This window comes from Stegostoma tigrinum, chromosome 19, assembly GCF_030684315.1.
Source record: "Stegostoma tigrinum isolate sSteTig4 chromosome 19, sSteTig4.hap1, whole genome shotgun sequence".
In the NCBI taxonomy this organism is placed as follows: Eukaryota; Metazoa; Chordata; class Chondrichthyes; order Orectolobiformes; family Stegostomatidae; genus Stegostoma; species Stegostoma tigrinum.
The window spans coordinates 24855902-24879734 of NC_081372.1; the positions used below are offsets into that span (position 1 = coordinate 24855902).

The 23833-nt window shown below is 41.5% G+C and overlaps 1 protein-coding gene across 7 annotated transcripts in view; it reads left to right on the forward strand.

Moving 5' to 3' along the window:
• Positions 1 to 23833, forward strand: part of LOC125461272 (receptor-type tyrosine-protein phosphatase T) — a 1279761-nt gene that overhangs the window by 1251058 nt on the left and 4870 nt on the right. For all 7 annotated transcript variants that reach the window (XM_048549829.2, XM_048549830.2, XM_048549831.2 and 4 more), the window contains 7 exons: positions 839 to 993; positions 1287 to 1422; positions 10577 to 10726; positions 13411 to 13584; positions 17293 to 17424; positions 19499 to 19624; positions 23497 to 23660. In XM_048549829.2, the coding sequence (XP_048405786.1) occupies positions 839 to 993; positions 1287 to 1422; positions 10577 to 10726; positions 13411 to 13584; positions 17293 to 17424; positions 19499 to 19624; positions 23497 to 23660 (1037 nt within the window). The remainder of the gene's footprint in view (positions 1 to 838; positions 994 to 1286; positions 1423 to 10576; positions 10727 to 13410; positions 13585 to 17292; positions 17425 to 19498; positions 19625 to 23496; positions 23661 to 23833) is intronic.

A 23833-nucleotide genomic window follows, 5' to 3' on the forward strand; every position in this document is an offset into this window, starting at 1 on the left:
CTAGTGAGCGGTCCATCATGCTGAGACTCCAACATTGTTGCCACAAATCCACACTTGGGTCGAAAATTATGGCACCGTGCATATTATTATACTTGCAGGGCAAATGTAAACATTCTTCAGAAAGCAAATGTATATTCTCAGAGTGAAGAAGAGAAAATGGCAATGAAATTTAGAATTCAAATTAAATAACTTCACCATGACAAGCAGTTCCAGCATTTGAAAAATCGTGACAAAAAATATAATTCCAAAAGTTGGTAATCTGTTTTGAGACATCATTGAGGATCAGTAAGTGCTTACACACTAATTAATGAATACAATGTCATGTGGTATGTGAGCAGTGTACTGGAAGGATATGGCTGTTAGTTGCCTTACAATTATAAAAGCAAAATACTGTGAATGCTGAAATATGAAATTAAAGCAAAATACTGCTAATACTCAATAAGTCTGGTGTCATCACTAGAGATACAAACAGATCAATCATTTCAGATCAATACCTTGCATCAGAACCCTTTAAAAACTAACGTGTTAAACAAATATTAGACAACCAAACTTGGTAACTTATTTATTGTGCTGATTAGGCATAAGACTACCATTATGGCATGCTAACCGACTCAGCAGTAGCCTGATTATCATTGCTACTTTTGCAGCAGAAAGCTACTTTCAAGATCAAAAATTACAATGAGCTCCATGAGCTGCTATTATTTTCCAGTCCAGTATACTTCTAGATTTTTGCTTATTCTTTACATGTGTTTAAATAACCATGTTCTATTAAATAGGTTGGAGAAGACTTTTTCCTTTTAAAATATGAATGCCTCTTCTCAATTTATTCTCTTTATAGAAAGGCAATCATGAAATTCGAGAGATTAGACAGTTCCACTTCACTAGCTGGCCTGATCATGGAGTACCATGCTATGCGACAGGGTTATTGGGATTTGTAAGACAAGTAAAGTTCCTGAACCCAACTGACGTTGGTCCTGTTATTGTGCATTGCAGGTATGTCATTGTCACAGCGCACATTTTATTCATCAGTTGGCATGCAAGTGTTCCATTTGTTACTCAATTAATGTTTATCACCACTTTTAAATTGTTTGCAGTAAATAGGCAACTCCTTTGAAGATTACCATTACTGCAACAAATAGAAAAAGTGAAAACATTTCTCATGTCTCTGAATTTTGTTCTATTTGATGCATTTTTTAATCTCTTAAAGAGAGCATTATCTTGAACTAAGAGACTACTTCAAGCAGTGTGCTCATTTCCATCATTATTTTAATATTTTCCTGTTTTAGTGCGGGTGCAGGGAGGACTGGCTGCTTTATCGCCATTGACATCATGCTTGATATGGCAGAAAGTGAAGGTGTCGTGGATGTTTACAATTGTGTCAGAGAACTTCGCTCACAGAGGGTCAACATGGTACAAACAGAGGTATTGATCATTTGATTTATTAATAATAGTTTTCTCCTTTATTTTGCATTTTCAAATGTGTCTGTTAAAGATTACTCCTTTGATTTATCTGGTATGCGTTGAAAATATATTTTATTGCTTTCAGGAATAGAAACATTAATTGAACTGCATTTTGATAGAAAACCAAAGGCTTTGCAGTCTGTTCAAATGAATGTGTGACATTACTTCATTGGCTGTATTTGAAATAAATTTTTCACATTCCTACAGCCAGCAGAAGCCTTGCACCCAGCAATGCATATTGGAAACTCATGGCTACATTAGATACATTCACGATTTGTTCATCAACAATATTCTGATACGCTCAGCTCGCAAAGGGAACTCCTCAGTGCAACCTCATGAAATGAACCCTTGAATGTGCCAAAATACATGTAACACAAAGTTCAGATGCATGATGCCCAATTTCTTTTGCAAACGTGAGTGGCCTTTGAGGTCATAAGTGTTATCTTTCCATCTCTAGTGTGGGCTATGCCAGATTGAAGTATCAATGAGGAATACAAAGTGAACGTTTATTGGGTATATTCAGAGTAGGCAGCTCAAATCATTCTTTCAACTTCTATGGTTACAAACATTTCAGAGTACAAAGTGGAAGGACATTTCTACTTGCATCAATATCCAGTTTGGTATGTAGGTTACAGTGATCTTCCATCTGTAAACATATAATCTGTTCAGTGGCAAAGGCTTCTCTTGCTACTGTTGTGCCAACATTTCTCTTTTGTTCACTGTGCTGAATGCCAGCTAACGTTGCGTGTCAATGTGTTGGTCATCATCATTATCTGATCATTGCATGTGACTGACATTTTGTGGATCAACATCATGTCTTGATGTTGTTTGGGTATGCGTTCCTGTTTCAAGAGCAGCATCTGCTTGGTCTCTATTTATGGAAGTGCTGGTGTTGGGCTGGGGTGGACAAAATCAGAAGTCACGTGACACCAGGTTATAGTCCAACAGGTTTATTTGAAATCCTGAACTTTTGGAGCTTCATCAGATGAAGTTCAAGATCCATTCCCCGAAAAGAATATGCACATTATATCTCAAATGTTTGGTTCTGTAGTTTTTGGGCTTTCATCCCTAAAAATGTAAGGTTGATTTTTATACAAGTCATAGGAAAAATTACGAACTTTTATACTGAAACTCTTGGGCCATTTATATATAATATTGACTTGCACGGGTACATGGAGTAATTGATGCTGATGGCTACAACATAGTTCCCAACATCTCAAAATCAATCCCAATGCCACTATCAAGTGCATCTGTGGTAGAGGAAGGTGAACTTGCAAAACTTACATCAGATCATTCTCACAATCCTGGGTAGGATGGAACGTGATGGAAGATAAGGAATGAGGAGAGTCAAGGCAGGCAGAAATCAGGGGAAATGTATGTTTAGTGTTTAATTTGTACTGATAATGCATGATGAACTCATCATCTTGAAACCAAAGTGTGTGGATAACTTCTTTCGCTCAATTTGGATACAATCACCAAATGCGGGAGAATATTCTTCATCATTAATGAAAGGTGCTGGTGATCAAGCAGTCTTGTATTTATTTGGCATCAATAGCTTTGCAAAACCAGCTTAATTATAGAACTGGTTTGCTGTTGCTGCTCTCGTACAGCACTCAGGCAGCAAGTATTTATTTTGCAAGTATATATTTAATTATATCAATTAACTGGAGATTGACATGACACATACCAGACTGACTGAAGCTTGCAAAATCCTTGTGGGTGGTTGGAATGAACTTGGGCATTGAAATTGAGAGATACTATTGTTGTGGGTAACACCATTATTGAGAATGCAACTGGCAGTTGATGCTAACATTCTAATGTTTTGATATATTCCACTATTCTGTACATGCACTGTTTGTTATTTTAACAGTGCAAGAATATATATTGGTGTTTCTACCCTCTTTATATTTATGCTTTTTGCTAACTTTAATGTAAAAAGCAGCAATGCTTTCCTAAAATTTTAGTCTTCTGAACCATCATCAGAACCTTGCACAAATGGCTCCAGAACATGTGCACGGAAACTTAAAAATGTCACTTCTTTTAAATCTCAAAAATATTTTTCTGAGGAACATTTTGCAAATGTTAAAACAAACCACTTAAAGGTAAAAAGAGCTGGAGAAACCTCGCTGATCTAATGGAATCTGTGGAGAGAGAAACAGTTAACATGTTGACTCCAATCTAAAGAAGATACATACCTTTGCTTTATATTCTGTCTCCACACTCTTCCTATTAAATTGAATTGACTCACATTTCTTAGTATTACATTCATCTGCCACCTATCTGCACATTTCACTTCTCTACGTTCTTTTGAATTTCTACACTATCCTCCTCACTGTTCATAATGTTTCCAATTATTGTATCATTGAAATTGTGCCTTGTCAAACAACAGCCTGACATGGCCGTACTCATGGAATAATACCATCACTATCCCTGAACGTGTGCTGCCTGAGTAGCAGGACAGAACCAGCAGAGGTGGCAACACAGTGGTATACAGTTGGGAGGGAGTTGCCAAGGAGTTCTCACCATTGACTCCCGACTCCAGCAGCAGGTCAAAAATGGGCAGTGAAACCATGCCACCCGAAGGTTGCAGGAACAGCAACTCATATTCCGCCTGGGAACCCTGCAGCCATATGGTATCAATGTGGACTTCACCAGTTTCAAAATCTCCCCTTCCCCCACTGCATCCCTAAACCAGCCCAGTTCATCCCCTCCCCCCACTGCACCACACAACCAGCCCAGCTCTTCCCCCCCACCCACTGCATCCCAAAACCAGTCCAACCTGTCTCTGCCTACCTAACCGGTTCTTCCTCTCACCCATCCCTTCCTCCCACCCCAAGCCGCACCCCCAGCTACCTACTAACCTCATCCCACCTCCTTGACCTGTCCGTCTTCCCTGGACTGACCTATCCCCTCCCTACCTCCCCACCCACACCTTCTCCACCTATCTTCTTTACTCTCCATCTTCGGTCCGCCTCCCCCTCTCTCCCTATTTATTCCAGTTCCCTCCCCCCATCCCCCTCTCTGATGAAGGGTCTAGGCCCGAAACGTCAGCTTTTGTGCTCCTGAGATGCTGCTTGGCCTGCTGTGTTCATCCAGCCTCACATTTTATTATCTTGGAATCTCCAGCATCTGCAGTTCCCATTATCTGTGAAACCTCCTGTTGATTACCACATGCTGTCCTCCCTCGTCTGAAGAATCAGTACTCCTCAATGTTAAGCAACACTTGGAGAAAGCACTGAGGTTGGTAAGGGTGTGAAAGGTACTCTGGGCGGGGGATTTCAATGTCCACCACCAAGAATGGCTCAGTTGATAGAGCTGTTCAGGTCCTAAAGGGCATAACTGCTAGACTGTTCTGCAGCAGGTGGTGAGGGAACCAACAAGAAAAACATACTTGACCTCATCTTTACCAATCCGCCGGCTGCAGATGTAGCTGTCCATGACAGTATCGGTAAGAGTGACCACTGCACAGTTCGTATGGGGACAAAGTCGTGGCTTCACATTGAGAACATCATGTTGTGTGGCACTATCACTATGCGAAATGAGACTGACTTCAAACCGATCTAGCAACTCAAGACTGGGCATCCTTTAGAAAATATATGCATCAAAAGCAACAGAATTGTATTTCAGCACAATCTGCATCCTCATGGTCTGACCTATCCCACACTCAAGCATCAAGCCAGGAGAGTAATCCTGGTTCAATCGCAAATTTAGGAGTGCATGCTAGGAGCAGCATCAGGCATAAAAATGAAATGTTAACGTAGTGAAGCAACTACTTGTATGCCAAATAGCATAAGGAGCAAGTGATGGACAGAGCCAAGTGATCAGATTTAAGCACTGCAGTTCTGCAAAAGGCAGTTGTGAACAGTGGCGGAAAATTAAACAGCTTCCTGGAAGAGGAGGCTCCACAAATATGCCCATAATGATGGAAGAGGCCAACATATCAGTACAAAAGATAAACCAGAAGGATTTGCAGCAATCTTCAACCAATAGCTTTTATTAATAGAGGGATCGAGTTCCGGAACCAAGAGGTTATGCTGCAGCTGTACAAAACTCTGGTGCAGCCGCACTTGGAGTATTGCGTACAGTTCTGGTCACCGCATTATAAGAAGGATGTGGAAGCTTTGGAAAGGGTGCAGAGGAGATTTACTAGGATGTTGCCTGGTATGGAGGGAAGGTCTTACGAGGAAAGGCTGAGGGACTTGAGGCTGTTTTCATTAGAGAGAAGAAGGTTGAGAGGTGACTTAATTGAGACATATAAAATAATCAGAGGGTTAGATAGGGTGGATAGGGAGAGCCTTTTTCCTAGGATGTTGATGGCGAGCACGAGGGGGCATAGCTTTAAATTGAGGGGTGAAAGATATCGGACAGATGTCAGAGGTAGTTTCTTTACTCAGAGAGTAGTAAGGGAATGGAACGCTTTGCCTGCAATGGTTGTAGATCCGCCAACTTTAGTTACATTTAAGTCGTCATTGGATAAGCATATGGACGTACATGGAATAGTGTAGGTTAGATGGGCTTCAGATCGGTATGACAGGTCGGCACAACATCGAGGGCCGAAGGGCCTGTACTGTGCTGTAATGTTCTATGTTCAAACTATTGGATGATCCATCTAGACTTCCTCCAGAGGTCCAAGCACTGCACATACCAGCCTTCAGCCAATTCAATTCACTCAAGAAACAGTTTTTAGCACTGGATATTACAAAGGCATTGAAACCTGACAATAGTATTGAAGATTTGAATTCCAGACCCCTAGCCAAGCCTTTCCAAAACAGTTGCAACATTGGCAACTACCCAACAATGTGGAAATTTTCCCAGGTATGTCCTGTGGACTGAAAGCAAGACAAATCCAGCCCAGCTATTACTGCCCCATCAGTCTACTCTCAATTATCAGTAAGGTGATGGAACGTGTCATCAACAGTGCTATCAAGCAGCACCTGATCCGAAATAAGCTGCTCACTGATGCCCAATTTGGGTTTTGTTAAGGTCACTCTGCTGCTGACCTCATTACAGCCTTGGTTCAAACATGGACAAAAGATCTGAATTTGAGGTGAGGTAAGACCGACAGCCCTTGACATCAAGGCTACATTAGACTGTGTGTCTTGAAGGAGTCCTAGAAGACTGAATCAAGAGGAGTCGGGGGCAAACTCTTGTGATGATACTGTGGTTTTAAGAGGTATACTTTGTCCTGTTTTTTTTTGAAGAGAGATTTTGAGACAGAGGTGAGGGGTTGTCTATTCAAAGGCTATAGCTTGTGAGGCCCTGTGATTTTTTTTTAAGTTCGAACAAAAGAAGCAGCATGAATGGGTGTAGCCAGACTACCACAGAACCAGGGTTTCAGATTAGCTTCCAGTAATTGTTGGGGTTTTGAAGTTGGCTGTGGAAGCTGTTATACACCTCTCTGCCACAGCAAAAAGCCAATGTCTCTCCCTGCTTCCAGAATTTACTCTTAGGGTTCTTTTCTCCTGGACTGGTTAAACATTGCATGTGAGACAATCTATTTTGCTGCATTTGTCTTTGCCAAGGATGCATTTATGGGATGTTATTATATTGGGACAGTTGCTATCCACAACATGCACTACAGAAATTCACTAAAGATCCTAAGACAGCATCCACTTCCATCCAGAAGGACAAGGGCAGCGGAAATATGGGGACACCACCATCTACAAGTTCCCGTCCAAGCCGCTCGTCATCCTGATTTGGAAATATATTGCCATTTCTTCACTGTCACTAGGACCAAATCCTGGAATTCCCTCCCCAATGGCATTGTGGGTCTTTCTACAGCACATGGACTTCATCAGTCCATAAAGGCAGCTCACCACCACCTTCTCAAGCGCAATTAGGAATGGGTGATAAATTTTGAGCCAGCCAGCAATGTTTACAAGTGAATAAATAAAGAAATGGCAAACAAAATGCTTCTATTTAAAGAGAGATAATGGGAACTGCAGATGCTGGAGAATTCCAAGATAATAAAATGTGAGGCTGGATGAACACAGCAGGCCAAGCAGCATCTCAGGAGCACAAAAGCTGACGTTTCGGGCCTAGACCCTTCATCAGAGAGGGGGATGGGGGGAGGGAACTGGAATAAATAGGGAGAGAGGGGGAGGCGGACCGAAGATGGAGAGTAAAGAAGATAGGTGGAGAGAGTGTAGGTGGGGAGGTAGGGAGGGGATAGGTCGGTCCAGGGAAGACGGACAGGTCAAGGAGGTGGGATGAGGTTAGTAGGTAGCTGGGGGTGCAGCTTGGGGTGGGAGGAAGGGATGGGTGAGAGGAAGAACCGGTTAGGGAGGCAGAGACAGGTTGGACTGGTTTTGGGATGCAGTGGGTGCGGGGGAAGAGCTGGGCTGGTTGTGTGGTGCAGTGGGGGGAGGGGACGAACTGGGCTGGTTTAGGGATGCAGTAGGGGAAGGGGAGATTTTGAAACTGGTGAAGTCCACATTGATACCATATGGCTGCAGGGTTCCCCGGCGGAATATGAGTTGCTGTTCCTGCAACCTTCGGGTGGCATCATTGTGGCACTGCAGGAGGCCCATGATGGACATGTCATCTAGAGAATGGGAGGGGGAGTGGAAATGGTTTGCGACTGGGAGGTGCAGTTGTTGCGAACTGAGCGGAGGTGTTCTGCAAAGCGGTCCCCAAGCCTCCGCTTGGTTTCCCCAATGTAGAGGAAGCCGCACCGGGTACAGTGGATGCAGTATACCACATTGGCAGATGTGCAGGTGAACCTCTGCTTAATGTGGAATGTCATCTTGGGGCCTGGGATGGGGGTGAGGGAGGAGGTGTGGGGACAGGTGTAGCATTTCCTGCGGTTGCAGGGGAAGGTGCCGGGTGTGGTGGGGTTGGAGGGCAGTGTGGAGCGAACAAGGGAGTCTTCTATTTAAAGCACATTTATTGTAAAGAAAGGGACTACACAACTGTAGTTAGTCTTCATATGGAATTTTTTTGTATGATTATGTAAAGAATAAAAAAAAATTGGAAAATATACTGGGAGCGGAGCAGAGGAGTAAGATTCAACTCAATGACCTTTGGAGAAATCAGCCTGCAAATATCAAGTGCAAGATTCTGTGGTGTGTATCTTTCTTCTGGGAAACATTTTTTTGGGACTGTATTGCTGAGAGAGCTCCAATCCACCTCTATTAGTTCCAGTTTCTAATTATCTGAAATCCTACTGCTTTACCAATGGCAACCCTTGGACTAAGGGACAGAAAGCATACTGGATCTAAAAAGACTTCTGTTACAATTTTCAATTTAATCTTTAGATACCGACATCTCAGCACACCCTGTGCACCCTAGGCTAATTTATTTTATTTCAGATGTATTACTGTGACACTGAAAAATTATTGCAATGATTTGAGTAGTATTCTTACTATCATAGATTTGTCTGTCAACCTATAGTTACTATATTTCAGTCTTATTGGCTAAGAATTAGGTTCCAACTAATAGTGAATATTAAAATTTGAACATTGATTTCAACCTTGATTTGGCCAGAAGATCTAACATTGACCTATTTTCAGGTCATTCTTTATCTGTACAAATGTTTGTTCCATAATGGGGTGCTAGCTGAGTTATACCATGATATAGCTCAGGAGGAGATCATTTGGCCCATCCAACTTCTTCCTGTTAGAGTAGACTAGGTGATACTTGGGCCTGTAAAACATCAGGAACAGACTGCATGGATCAGAGCCTATTTTAAAATGTGTCTCCCCGTTTGGCCCTCAGCAAGAAAGTGTCAATATGAGGAATTACCCATTGGCTATTTATGCTCATTATTGAGCTACTTGAAAGTTGTTATCACTAAGCCCACTGGAATTTATTGATAGTTCAGGTCTCCTATATCTCCTGAAGTCTGTTTAACTGTTGGGTTTATCAGCAACCTTCCTGGGCAGTCCCTTTTTTCAAAACGCTTATTGCCTGGTCAAGGGAGCCTGCCTCTTGAACATTAGCTCCCTACCCTGCATCTGACCCCATTTCTCTCATACATGACCCTCCCCCAGGTCCCTAACTTAGTGACACTCCCTTATTTCCAGGAATCCAGCAATGATCCCTGGTAAAGGTCTCACTAAATTATTAGCATGCCCACTGTTCCTGGAGGCACTTCCTGCAAAGTAAAGCTACCAACCTCTGATTGATTGACAGTTCTCTGGGAAGCAGTTTCCACCTTACTGGGGACTTCATTTTGTGCAAGATCTGATGCCATTGACTTAATCGCCTGATTGCACTTTTTAATAGCTGCAGGTTTCTTTTGGAGCTTTCCATTAGTTGTCTAACTCCCACCCTTGTAGTAAACCCTTCCCTCTGTTTCAAAAGAATGCAATAAAGTTTCAACTTGGATCATTGCTTCACTCTTTAATCCATTTATTAAACCGACCCAACATTCTAAAGGTAATTGATTCATCATTTCATTCATATTATTTGCAACTATTAATAAAGAGAAATAATAATTAGATAAAACTTCATAGATTTGTGCAGCATTAAGCTAGAGTGAAGAGTTAATGCTAATTAATTGTTGATTCATAATTCATACCATGTTCCAAAAATTAGAATAGGCTAAATCACAAATCTCATATAAGAAAATAATCATCAATTCCTGACCTGGACCCTTATTTTCAAACACCAGCAGTTCACACCGACTATTCAGATGAGGACTGAGGACCAATTTGTATTGGGACTCTGGATGTTAACATATGAAGCCTTCTCTATGCTGCCTATTTCTTGTCAATATGCTCCCCTCAACAGCAGCATCCAACACAGTGTTAGATGTCAGATGTCACCTACAGATTGGTGACATGCTGCTCTGCCACATCATCATCTCTGTCAATCCATCCACCACTTCCAATTTGTATTCTGCCCCATCAAAATCAGGTGAGCCAAATTTCTAGCTGAACAAGGCGGTCTGTGAATCCTCTCTCCACTTTAACCTGTTTGATATGGAATGGAATTTCTGATAAGCACTTTAAGCATTTTTTAATATTAGGTTCCCAAAAATTAACCAGAAAGTCTGAAAATATAATTTTTGGTACAATATTTCAAGATTGCACTGAAGCTGACAATGTAAAAATATGGATGAAATAATGTCCAAATGATTAACATCATATTTAATTTGCTTTTTTTTCTGTAGGAACAGTATGTTTTTGTTCATGATGCAATTTTGGAGGCATGCTTATGTGGAAACACAACAATACCAGTCTGTGAATTCAGAGCAATGTTTTATAACATCAGCAAAGTGGACCCACAAACCAACTCCAGCCAAATCAAAGATGAGTTCCAGGTGACCAAAAGCCAAAAGTAAAATGCAGTAAATAATGTTAAATATAAAAATATGTTAAAAATGTGGATCAGTATCATGAATAAAATGATATCATGCCTATATGAAAATATCATGAAAATTCGTGGAAAAATTGGCCTTGGAGTTGATCTTAATTGAACAACTGATAAACTGTTTGATGGGGTTGCATTCAGGATTGAAGGAGGAAGACATTGAGAACCATTGAGTTACTGCATTACAAGCTAAGATCAGTTTGTATCAAAGGTATCAAATCCAGTTCATGGATCCAGCTTTGTTAAAGGTTTAAGCTAAACACTTGCAACAGGAGCTCAAGTATAAAGAAGAGGTATTGATGGGCTTTTCATGTTTTCTTCCTGTCTTGGGGACAGGTATAATTGAAAAGAGTCAAGGAGCATAAGCTGATACATCAAACACTGTGTCCAAACAAATGTGTACTGGCAAACAACAAAAACAATGAGATTGTGTTAAATTGCTTTGGGAGGTCACGAATGGAGGTAGCCATTTAGGTCCCACGGACAGTCAGAAGAGAGTAATAGAGGCAATCCTCAATGTTAGAGGCTAGAAATAATCTGGAACTCTTCAGTTCATAAAGAGGTACTATAAAGAGAACCCTGTAGAGGGATACAAGATACTTAGCAAAATAGAGGACTTATAACCAATACAATACACTCCTAAGTACTTGCTGGGAAGCAAACAAATGGTAACTAGTTTATGGCTGTGAACAGCAAATTCAGGACAAATATTTCTTTATAACAAGTTTGATGGGCAGCTGGAATGAATGCCGAGAAAGAGATTGAGATGAGGGCATGAGTCTCATTTTAAAAAAATAGGATTAATAATTTTGAACGGATGAGCTTTTCATGTAAGTCTGTGTGTGACCTTCTGATGTTGAAATATAATCTTATTTCGTGGGAAGATATTGAATGATCAGCTCTTTTTCTTATATTTTATGCTTTAAAAATTAATACTTGTGAATTTTTCTTTACTGTTAAGTTGGAGAAAATCATGTGGTCCCACTGTGCTATTGAAACATGGTGGCAAATCATAGTTAAAAGCAAATAGGATGAACTAATACCCATTGGGAAAATGTGCTACAGATATTTCTGGACTAGTCCATGGCATTTAATTGTTGTACAAATGTAAATGAATATGAACAGCTTGGCCAATTCTCCTTGCCAGTGAAGCATTTACATCCACACTGAAAGGTTAGAGATAATGCAGTTTTGAAAAAAAGATGACTTCTTGTATATTCAAATGGGAAATTAAATGCTCCAGTCATTTGCACCTGATTTCATGCTCAGCAATGACTGGGTTGCAGTTAGGTCGAAGTATTAAAGGTCTTTTTCCTCGGGTGGAGGTAGCTGTTATGAGGGGGCATAGTTTTAAAGTGAGTTGAGGTAGATGTAGGGGAGACGTCAGAGGTAGGTTCTTTACTCAGAGAGTGGTAGGGGTGTGGAATGCATTGCCGGAGAGGGTAGTGGAGTCAGCCTCATTAGGGACTTTTAAGCGACAATTAGATAGGCATGTGGATGATAGTATAACATAGGGGTGGAGATTAGATAGACCTTAGACTGAGGGTAAAAGTTCGGCACAACATCATGGGCCAAAGGGCCTGTACTGTACTGTTCTATGTTCCATGTTCTCAAGTCAACTCACCCAGATTGAAAATCAGGTTTAATAGAAGCAAGACAAGGTACTGGCAATCAATCCTACTTCCATTATGTGGCTTGGCAATTTAAATATATTGATGAGCCTGTTAGCACTGATGTAACCTGTTTTACTGATTTAACTGTCACTGGTTGTGTTTCCAAGACTTCAGGAAAGCCAATAGCTGAATCGAGGCAAGGATAGCTTCAGGAGAATATAGGGTGCCTTTGCAGCTCTGCTTTGGGTCCAGAGGAGCAGGCCTATTTCCTCTCAGCCCAGTAGCTGCACCACAACCAACAGACCCACTCCTCCGTCCTCAAGGATCAGCTTCACCCAACCACAGTTCCCAGGGTTGAGGATCAGACAGTAACCTGGTATTGGACGCAGTATAGAATTGGGGTTTGGAGCTGGCAGTGTCAGACGTCATGGTGTCAATGGGATCAGACCACCCAAATCTTCCTTCCATCCTGAACTGGTCCTACAGCCTCCTCTGAGACCCTCTCTAATCTACCGGAGCCAAATATGCCGACCAGCTTAACTTTCAGGTGGACTACCTGTCAAGGACAAAAGACAGAAACTGCTCCCTCATTTGGAAGACTCATAGCTAACCCTAGGTTTCTGGGCAGTTTGAGCACAAGTTAACATCTGAATGACATGTTGGTTTCACAGAGTAATTTAACGGCATTTAAAAGGCAACAAAGAGTGATTAGAGCTACCATTGTTCAACACCCCTTTTAATTCAGATCACTGTGCAGGAAAAATCAAAACTGAGTTCACAAAAGTTTCTTGCGTTCATTTTTTTGGTGTATTTAGAAGAAAACCAGGAACTGCCTTCTTGATCATTTCCAATATTATCACATATTACAGTTAGAGATCTTCTTAGTTCCACCAAATACCATCTTTGAGAATTAGGGGAGAAAATTAGGAGGAGGATGAAACCGTTTCAGCTAATTCATGTAAATGAAAAGAGGAAAGTTGACAATTTCTGAGCTTTTCTCCTTTGTAATTTTCATCTCTAGACATTAAATATCGTGACGCCCCGTGTACGTGCTGAGGATTGCAGTGTTGGTCTATTACCTCGCAATCACGATAAGAATCGTAATATGGAAGTCCTCCCACCAGATAGATGTCTCCCATTCCTTATTTCTGTAGATGGTGAAACAAATAACTACATAAACGCTGCACTCATGGATGTAAGCAAAAAATATATTCTTTCATTAGTTGCTTCAGATATTGCAAACTGATTTTTTGATTTACTGGGTATAGATGGTCTCATAGAAAGCCTGTCGAAAGCTGGTTCCCCCATACAATCAGAATCGTACAGAAAAGAAGAGGTCCAATGCAGCTGTACTACCAAAAGTATATGACTGCCTACATTAGTCCCACTTCCCTGCACGAGACCCCAAACCTTGAATTTTATGACACTTCAAGGGCTCATCCAGATACTTTTTAAAGTTTGTAAAGTTTCAGGTGCCTCCCAGGCAGTGCAGTCCACATCACCAACTACCCTCTCAGTGAAAATGTTTTTCTTGAAATCCCCTCTAAACATCTTCCCTCTCATTTTAAAATTATGCCTCCTTTGTATTGACCCTTTGACTACTGGGTACAGCTACTTTCTATTCACCCTGCCCATATCTCTCATAATACTATTAACTCTGTCAGGCTCTCCCCTCAACTTTCTCTGCTCCAAAGAAAACAACCCAAGCTCACCCAGCCTTGCTCATAGTCGAAATGTTCCGTATCAGCCAACATTCTGGAAAATCTCCTTTACATCCCCTGCAATGACATCCTTCCTATTGACTGATAAAGACAAGCGTCCCATGTGAGGTTGTAGACTTGTGCACCGAGCTGGTGGGTTTCTGTGCAGGCCCAGCTAAGTAACATCATTACCGTGCCTCCGGTGAAGCATTGGTGTTCTGTCCCACTTGTTATTTATATGCCTTGGTTTGCTGGGATGGTTGGCATCACTTCCAGTTCTGTTTTTCAGTGGTTTGTGTGTTGAGTCCAGTTCAAAGTTCCGGTTGGAATGCCAGGACTCAAGGAATTCCCTGACATGTCTCTGTTTGGCTTGTGCTAATATGTATGTGTTGCTCCAGTCGAACAAACCACTGAAAAACAGGACCTAAGTGATGCCAACCACCCAAGCCAACTGAGTCATATAAGTAACAAGTGGGACAGAACACCAATGTTTTATCAGAGGCACACTGATGATGTTACCTAGCAGGCTAATGAAACGTCTGTGATCAAACACAGCAGCTTGACGAGCAAGTCTACAACCTCATCCACATCCCAAGCTGCAAATCTTCTCAAAAACTTTAAGTGTGCCATATGCCTGTCTGAACTACCTTACTACCTGTCCTGCCACCTTTGCAGTTCTGTGAACAAGAACCCCTTTTGTTCCTTTGAGCTTCTTAATGTTTTGTCATTCATTGAGTAATTCCTCTTCTTGTTCTTTCACCCAAAGTGGGAGGTGATGGCCTCCTAAGACTATTAATCCAGAGTCCTAGGTAACGTTCTGGGGACCCAGGTTCGAATTCCGGCACAAGGCATGGTAGAATTTGAATTCAATTTTTAAAAATCCAGAATTAAGAATCTACTGATGACCATGAAACCATTGTTTATTATTGGAAAAAGCCATCTGGCTCACGAATGTCCTTTAGAGTAGGAAATCTGCTATTGTCTCCTGATGCGGCCTACAAGTGACTCCAGATCCACAACAATGTGGTTGACCCTCAACTGCCCTCTGAAAGGGCTGAACAAGCCATTTAGTTGTACCAATCGCTATGAACTCTCAACAAAGAAATGAAGCCAGACAGACCACTTAGCATTGACTTGGCACTGGAACAGACAATGGCAAAAACAGCGCTGTCAACCCTGCAAAGTCCTCCTTGCTAACATCTGGGAGCCAGTGCCAAAATTGGGAGAGCTGTCTCCCAGATAGCAAGCTCGCTCACAGAATATCAAGCAAGAGCCTGATACAGCATCATGGAATCATACCTGAAGGAAATGCCCCAGACACTACAATCATCCTCCCTAGATATGTCCTGAGCCATGGGCAGGACAGAGTCAGCAAAGTGGTATACAATTGGGATGGAGTCACCATGGGAGTCATTAACATGAAACCCATGAAATCTCATGGCTTCGGATTAAACGTGGGCAAGGAAAGGCCCTGCTGACTACCATGTACCACCATCCTATGGCTTATGAATCAGCATTCCTTCATGTTGAACACCACTTGGAGGAAGCACTGAGAGTGGCAAAGGCACAAAATTCTATCACCCAGTGTGGCTGAGCAGCAGCAGTGCTGACAGTGCTGTTCAGGTCCTAACGGACATAGCTGCTAGACTGGGTCAGTCGCAGGTGGTGGGGGAACCAACAAGAGGGAAAAACATACTTGACTTCATCTTTACCAATCTGTCAGCTGCAGATTCGTCTGTCTTTAACAGTTTCGTTTAGAGGGTTTCATTGCACAATTCTGACACAGATAAATTCCAGCCCTCACATCGAGGGTACCCTCCATTGTGTTGTGTGGCACTACCAACCTACAGCACATAGACTCGAGCATTTCAAGAAGGCAGCTCACCATCAACTTCACAAGGGCAACTAAGGATGGGCAATAAATGCTGGCTCAGCCAGGAATCCCCACTTCCCGCAAGTAAATAAAACAATAATGCATCACCTAACATTTATCCGGGTTAAGTTCCATCCACCACCTGGTTTTATAAATTGGACATTTTTACATTTCACTTTAATAAAATATAGTGCATGTTAGTATTCAGAACTGAAGTGTTCCTTCAGTAAATCACCTACAAAACAATGCACAACACTTGTCCGTGTCAGTAATCTTGTAGCCAGTGTTACTATAATCCAATAGTAACACCAAAGAAATGTTTTAGCTTTCTGGTATATCCAACTCTAATTTCTTTGATCTAAGCAAGCAAAAGATATGTTTGTGTGTTGATATTATGACTAGCATCAGAATGAAACCCAGAGATCCATCAGATCCCTGGGTCTTGCAATGCCCACAAGGTCCAATGTTAATGCTCCTTGCCATCTGCAAATGTGTATCTTTGAGTGTATCCCTATCCATTAACTTCTCTCCAATCTCCCCTACTCCCAGCCTGTGATAAGGCCAAGAATTGTACCTTTCTAAGCAAATTAGCAAATGGAATGCTGACCCCCACAGTAGCTTAGATGTTACTTGTCATCTCCGGTATTCCCTTTTTATATCAAAAACGTGCTTCACTCATTGAAGTTTTTTTTACCTTCGCTTAAAACAAAATTACATTTAACATATCAATGTCCACTGCATATACAATGTTGTGTTTCTGCCTGACAGTTAATCAGCGAGTTGCACATTCAGCAATCATAATGTCGTAATGTCATAATGTCGTTTCCAATACTTGTAATGAGTTTTACTGTTTTAAATAAACAAACCCATAGAGTTAGTCAATCCCTGATGAGCAAATGATTATTAGACCATTATCAATAATATGATAGTCATCAGTCAATCATGTCCATTCTTTAGATAATAAGCTCCGTCCTGCACTCAATGTTCTTCAGGTGATAAACTTTCACTATGGAATTTGAATCAACACCCACACCTTGATGGCCTCCAACTTTATAAATTCAAAAATCAAAGTTCTTTTTGCACAATTTCACTTGACTTCAGATATATTTCCCATATCTATCTATCGTTATCTTGAATGTTATCCATATGAAATTTGCAATGTCACTAATTCTCCATAGGACTTAGGGAGACAAATAATAAATTCTAGACTCAACTCAAAAAGTATTTTGAAGCAGAAGTTGCATGACTGATTTTTTTGACGGTGTTGAAATAAACAAAGCTACAAGTGACAGAGTTAACTAAAAAAACTTGCTTTTTGTCACTTTCTCAGAGTCACAAGCAGCCTGCGGCCTTTATTGTCACACAGCACCCTTTACCAAATACTGTGACCGATTTCTGGAGACTAGTGTTCGATTACCATTGTTCAGCAATCGTAATGTTGAATGAACTTGATGCTTCACAGGTAGGGAAAATAAACAGGAACCACCAAATATATACATTCTCATTCTGCTACTTTCTACTGTAATGCGGAAAGTGAAAAAGTGTATGGTTTTGTCAGGTGATAATGGGAACTGCAGATGCTGGAGAATCCAAGATAATAAAATGTGAGGCTGAATGAACACAGCAGGGCAAGCAGCATCTCAGGAGCACAAAAGCTGACGTTTCGGGCCTAGACCCTTCATCAGAGGGGGGGATGGGGTGAGGGTTCTGGAATAAATAGGGAGAGAGGGGGAGGCGGACCGAAGATGGAGAGAAAAGAAGATAGGTGGGATGTGTTGCAGGAAATGCGGGAGACGCGGTCAAGGGCATTTCCCGCAACACATCCCTCACACCCCGACCCTGCCACAACCGCCCAAAGAGGATCCCCCTCGTTCTCACACACCACCCCACCAACCTCTGGATACAACGCATCCTCCGACACTTCCGCCACCTACTATCCGACCCCACCACCCAAGACATTTTTCCATCCCCACCCTTGTCTGCTTTCCGGAGAGACCACTCTCTCCATGACTCCCTTGTTCGCTCCACACTGCCCTCCAACCCACCACACCCGGCACCTTCCCCTGCAACCGCAGGAAATGCTACACTTGCCCCCACACCTCCTCCCTCACCCCCATCCCAGGCCCTAAGATGACTTTCCATATTAAGCAGAGGTTCACCTGCACATCTGCCAATGTGGTATACTGCATCCATTGTACCCGGTGTGGCTTCCTCTACATTGGGGAAACCAAGCGGAGGCTTGGTGACCACTTTGCAGAACTCCTTCGCTCGGTTCGCAATAAACAACTGCATCTCCCAGTCGCAAACCATTTCCACTCCCCCTCCCATTCTTTAGATGACATGTCCATCATGGGCCTCCTGCAGTGCCACGATGATGCCACCTGAAGGTTGCAGGAACAGCAACTCATATTCCGCTTGGGAACCCAGCAGCCCAATGGTATCAATGTGGACTTCACCAGCTTCAAAATCACCCCTTCCCCCACCACATCCCAAAACCAGTCCAGTTCGTCCCCTCCCCCCACTACACCACACAACCAGCCCAGCTCTTCCCCTCCACCCACTGCATCCCAAAACCAGCCCAGCCTGTCTCTGCCTCCCTAACCTGTTCTTCCCCTCATCCATCCCTTCCTCCCACCTCAAGCCGCACTTCCATTTCCTACCTACTAACCTCATCCCACCTCCTTGACCTGCCCGTCTTCCCTGGACTGACCTATCCCCTCCCCACCTTCCGACCTATACTCTCCTCTCCACCTATCTTCTTTTCTCTCCATCTTCGGTCCGCCTCCCCCTCTCTCCCTATTTATTCCAGAACCCTCACCCCATCCCCCTCTCTGATGAAGGGTCTAGGCCTGAAACATCAGCTTTTGTGCTCCTGAGATGCTGCTTGGCCTGCTGTGTTCATCCAGCCTCACATTTTAATATCTTGGTTTTGTCAGGTGTTATTTTGGGGAGGTGAGGGAGATGTGGTGATTGTCCTTATTTACATGCTGTCAACTTTTAATACACCATCTCAGTCTGATATTACATAGGTACTTAATTTACAAAGTAGCAGAAGACTCCTAACTTATATTAGGAGTAGAATTATGTGACAAGTTGTGTTGAAACTAACACTGAAAATGAAATGGAATAACTTAAAGAAATGTAGCCACGTAAAGAAAAGCACTTACATATGGAGATTACAATGTTGGGAGATCTATTTTAACAAAGTGCTTCTCATCTTTACAGTTAACCTCTGGTAACATTCTGTAGGAATGATCAATGTACTAAATATTCATCTGCCAATGTAGCCAATAGCAATTTCTAGCCTTTGTCTTCAATCTGTTATAATTATTTGCTCCCAAATTATTTCATTCAGATCTGCACACGTGAAGAAATGTTGAGTAAGGAGGCCTATCAATGTCATGGCTATTCAAAAAGTAATTATTCTGAACCCACAAATAATTCCATATTGATGGTGACAGTAATGAACCTCAATGTAAAGAATTTGAGGCCTGTGTCTTGCGTCAAGTTCATAACTGCTTGTGTCTTTTAACTAGCTCTGCATTCAGTACTGGCCAGAGAAAAGCCTGTGTTGCTATGGTCCCATCCAAGTGGAATTCATTTCAGCAGACTTTGAAGAGGATATCATTATTCGAGTTTTTCGGATCTACAATATGGCACGGGTAAGACTAAAATTTCAAGACCTATTCATAGTGAGTATTCCTGCAGTTGTGATTCTATTGAGTCATAAACTAAAATTATATGGGAAACTTCTTTCAAAAATGTTTTCAAAAGCAAACCTTTTGTAGAGTTATAAAATATATTTGTGCTGTTTTCTCACAATTCCATAAGAATGCTGTCTATTTAATAGACCTTAATTTTGGTTGCTACTGCAATGCAGTTAGTTGGTAAGCAGTAAAACTTTTGCAGATAACAATATGTGTAGCTGGATGAACACAGCAGGCCAAGCAGCATCTCAGGAGCACAATGCTGCTTGGCCTGCTGTGTTCATCCAGCTACATACTTTGTTATCTTGGATTCTCCAGCATCTGCAGTTCCCATTATCTCCGATCACAAACTTTTGCAGAGTTTCCTTCCCATTTTGAAGCATTGCTCAATAATGGCAGAGATCTGTAACTTGACACAGAGGATGTATTCCTATCTATTTGTTTTAAGCACAGCAGAGTAAAAGTTACTTTTTACTTTAAAATGATCATAAAAATGTAACTGTAAATATATAAAAGGTTTTTGATCAAACTGAGAGCTAGAACAGCATGAGTCTTAGACTTTCTTCATTCAGAAAATCTGGCTACCCGTTTTAAAATTTTATTTATTAATGCAATTGAAATTGTATTATGTGAATACAACTTTCCAACGCTGACTTTCCAACACCGCCATCATTTCTGCAGCACTACAAAGATGGGTGGTGAATAATTCCTTTTTAACCGTTGTCCTTGGCTCCCAGCTACTCACTTACTGAAGTACATTCTGCTATTGATTTTATTTGGCTATGTGTCTTGTGAATCATTTCTGGAAAACTGGCTAAGACCAAGGTCAAATGTAATTATTTTGTAACAATACAACTTCTTGGTACAGAAACAGGAAAAAAAAATTTCCTAACTATTTTTTTTCTGAAGAAGGGTCTTGACCCGAAACGTCAAACTTTCCTGTTCCTCTGATGCTGCTTGGCCTGCTGTGTTCATCCAGCTTCACACCGTGTTATCTCAGTTTCCTAACTGAAGTTCATCAATTTGGTTCAGTTCCCATGGTCATTCTAACCATTTTCCATCTTTCCACTGACTCAGTACATTTAAATTATTTTGATTGTTATGAAAAGCAAACAATAGTTCCTCGTCATTTGACAAGTTATTAAGAATTCTTAGTATCAGTAGCATCCAAAAGGGTGAGGTTAATCAGTCAAAATTCTACAATCGTAATCAATAAAGACAAATTTACAAACGACCCCTACAAAGGCCAATAACTTTGGAAAGGATTTCCAGGAACTACATTGTTTAAGATTTGTGCTTTTAAAGTCAACTAAAAACAACACAGATGAAATATAAATTGGCAACTTTTTTTTCGTAGAATCCCTTTGTGGAAACAGGCCCTTCGGCCCAACAAATCCACAGATCATCCCACCCAGACCCATCTCCCTAATCTGCACGCCCTTGAACACTATGGGCAATTTAGCATGGCCAGTCCACCTAGCCTGCACATCTTTGGACTGTAGGAGGGAACCGGAGCACCCGGAGGAAACCCATGCAGACGCGGGGAGAATGTGCAAAATCCACACAGTTGCCCGAGGGTGGAGTCAAACCCAGGCCCCTGGTGCTGTGAGGCAGCCTAGCTAACCACTGAGCCACCAGCCCACCCAATTCACCAAACTACAGAAATTAATTAACTCATCGACACACTTGAAAGCTGTACTCCATATTCGTAGCAGATGTGGAGTCTTGAAGATCATCTTGACTTTTCAGCAGACCTCACCCTGCCAAACCTTATTTTGCAGTGCACTTTGAACATTGTCCCACTCTGTCCCGTATACATCACCAAACCAAATTCCAGGAGTAAAGCAAACACTTGCAACAGATTGTTCCTTAAAACTCCACAAGTTCAAGAACAAAAACAAAGTTGCTGGAAAAGCCCAGCAGGTCTGGCAGCATCTGTGGAAGAGAAAATAAAATTACTGTTTAGTATCCAGTGACCCTTACTCAGAAGTTCAATCTATTTGAACTGCGAACCAGTTCACCAATGACTTCCTACTTGATGACTAACACAAACAATGCTTTTCTGTGCATTTCACAACAGCAACTGTTCCTGGGTTTCCAGGTGGGCAGGGAAGGACTGTTGGATCCTGCAGATAAGGGGTAACGGAGTGGAAGGTGGGAATGTGGTTGTAGGGAGAGGATGTTAGTGGTGAGTCAGGTCTTCTGTTTAATAGCAACCTCGTAGTTTTCAATCCTGTCACGTTTGCTAGGTAGATATTAAGCTTATATGCATCAGAACCCGAAAAAAAATCTCACTTCAAGCTTCTTTTTTGGAGGGTTCCAAATGCATAGGAGTTATCAATTGGAATCTTCAGTTTCCCAGGTAATTCCCATGGAATCAGTTGTGTTGGCAATTCTGCATGGTTTCGTACATCTCCAGTCTCGACTGCTGCAACAGCATCTGGCTTTTGAAATATATGGGCTATTGTATTTTAGCTTAAATTAGAAAGTGACAGTGTGAAATATAAATGTTTTCAAAGTAATGCACATAATTCTCCAACAATTCTATGTTTAATGCCCTCATAAAAGATGTATTTACCCACTCCAGAAATATATCCTTTCAGTTTCATAAACCACCACACAAAGGAGGCTGAAATCGAAACAAATGATGGACCACAAAACCTTGAAAATATGCAACAAAATCTTCAAAGGATTCAGCAATGACTCTCAAGCTAAGGTGGAAAGGGCCCCTAAAATCGAAGGATTTGATGCAATGACCTGGAGGCAAATGATTAATAACCCAAATGAAGCAAGAAATAGAGAATAAATTGGCTCATTTCAAGATAAGACATAAATGATGCAGGTTTATTCCTCTCCTATTTAAAGTAGCATTAACTAGATAACTGCTGAATGTAATTGGTCATTCAGATAAACCTTCCATGTGATTGTCAGAAATCTATCAAGACCTTTTGAGCAAAGTCTAGAACCAACATACTCCCCTGATTGCAATGTTAAACTTTCCAAATTGTTAACTCCTTCAGGGTGAAATTCTTCAAAACCAGCAGCACAAATTAGATGGTAGTAAACCAACAGCCTATTAATCAATACATCAGTTTTATGAGAGATAACAAAGTGTGGAACTGAATGATTGTCAGGTTTAGAAGGTGAAACTTGACTAATCTTCTTAAAGAGTTTGCATCGTCATTCAGTGAACTTCTGTGGAAAGAGATTGAGGCATCTCGAAAAATCAGGTGTTGATTCATGATGAATGTATGTTCTATTGGTGAAGACTGATTTCACTGCACTTGTTTTAGATGCATCTGATCCATTTTAAGTGTATCAGTGCTTTGGAGTATCAAAATGAAGAATTTGATATCTACTAATACTTTAGCTTTTAAAGAATGGTACACTTCTGATACTGAATTATGGCACTGCCCATATTTACTGGTAAATAATCCATGCTCAGATTACGTGCAGTATACCGACATAGTTTTGAGTCTCCATGGATACGTTCTCCCTTCTCCTCACTGCAACCAGGCCACATTATGTTCATTGACTCTCACATAGACACATCACTCCTCAACAGCTGTAGAAATTTTGATGCTTCATTGGCACACTTGCCAACCCTGTGCATCATATATGGGTTCCATCTGTGTTTGACTGTGGTTGTGGTGTCAGTAGCCTCCATGTCATTTTTTTTAGCTTGAGACTGGATAATATTGTGTTTTCAATGAACACATTTTCGATTATTTATAATGCTTTATAACTGTGAAAAGGTCTTGGATTGCAAATGTTTTAGGTTTGATTTAGTTTAGTGTTTTAGGTTTTCCCTGTAAATTGTCTTCTAGCCTCAGGATGGATACCGTATTGTGCAGCAGTTCCAGTTTATTGGTTGGCCAACATACAGGGACACACCAGTGTCAAAGCGCTCCTTTTTGAAATTGATAAGGCGTCTGGAGAAATGGCAAGAGGAGTATGATGGGGGTGATGGTCGTACTGTGGTGCATTGCTTGTGAGTATCCACATCATTCAGATGTTTTCAACATTATTTCAACAAACAGCACTTCTTATTGTTATGAACAACAGGTTGTGCAAATTATTTATTAACATCAATCTCCTCTCTGTCTAACCTCTTTTGTACTTGCCTTTCCCATGCTTTCTCTTTCACCCCATCTCTCTTCACAC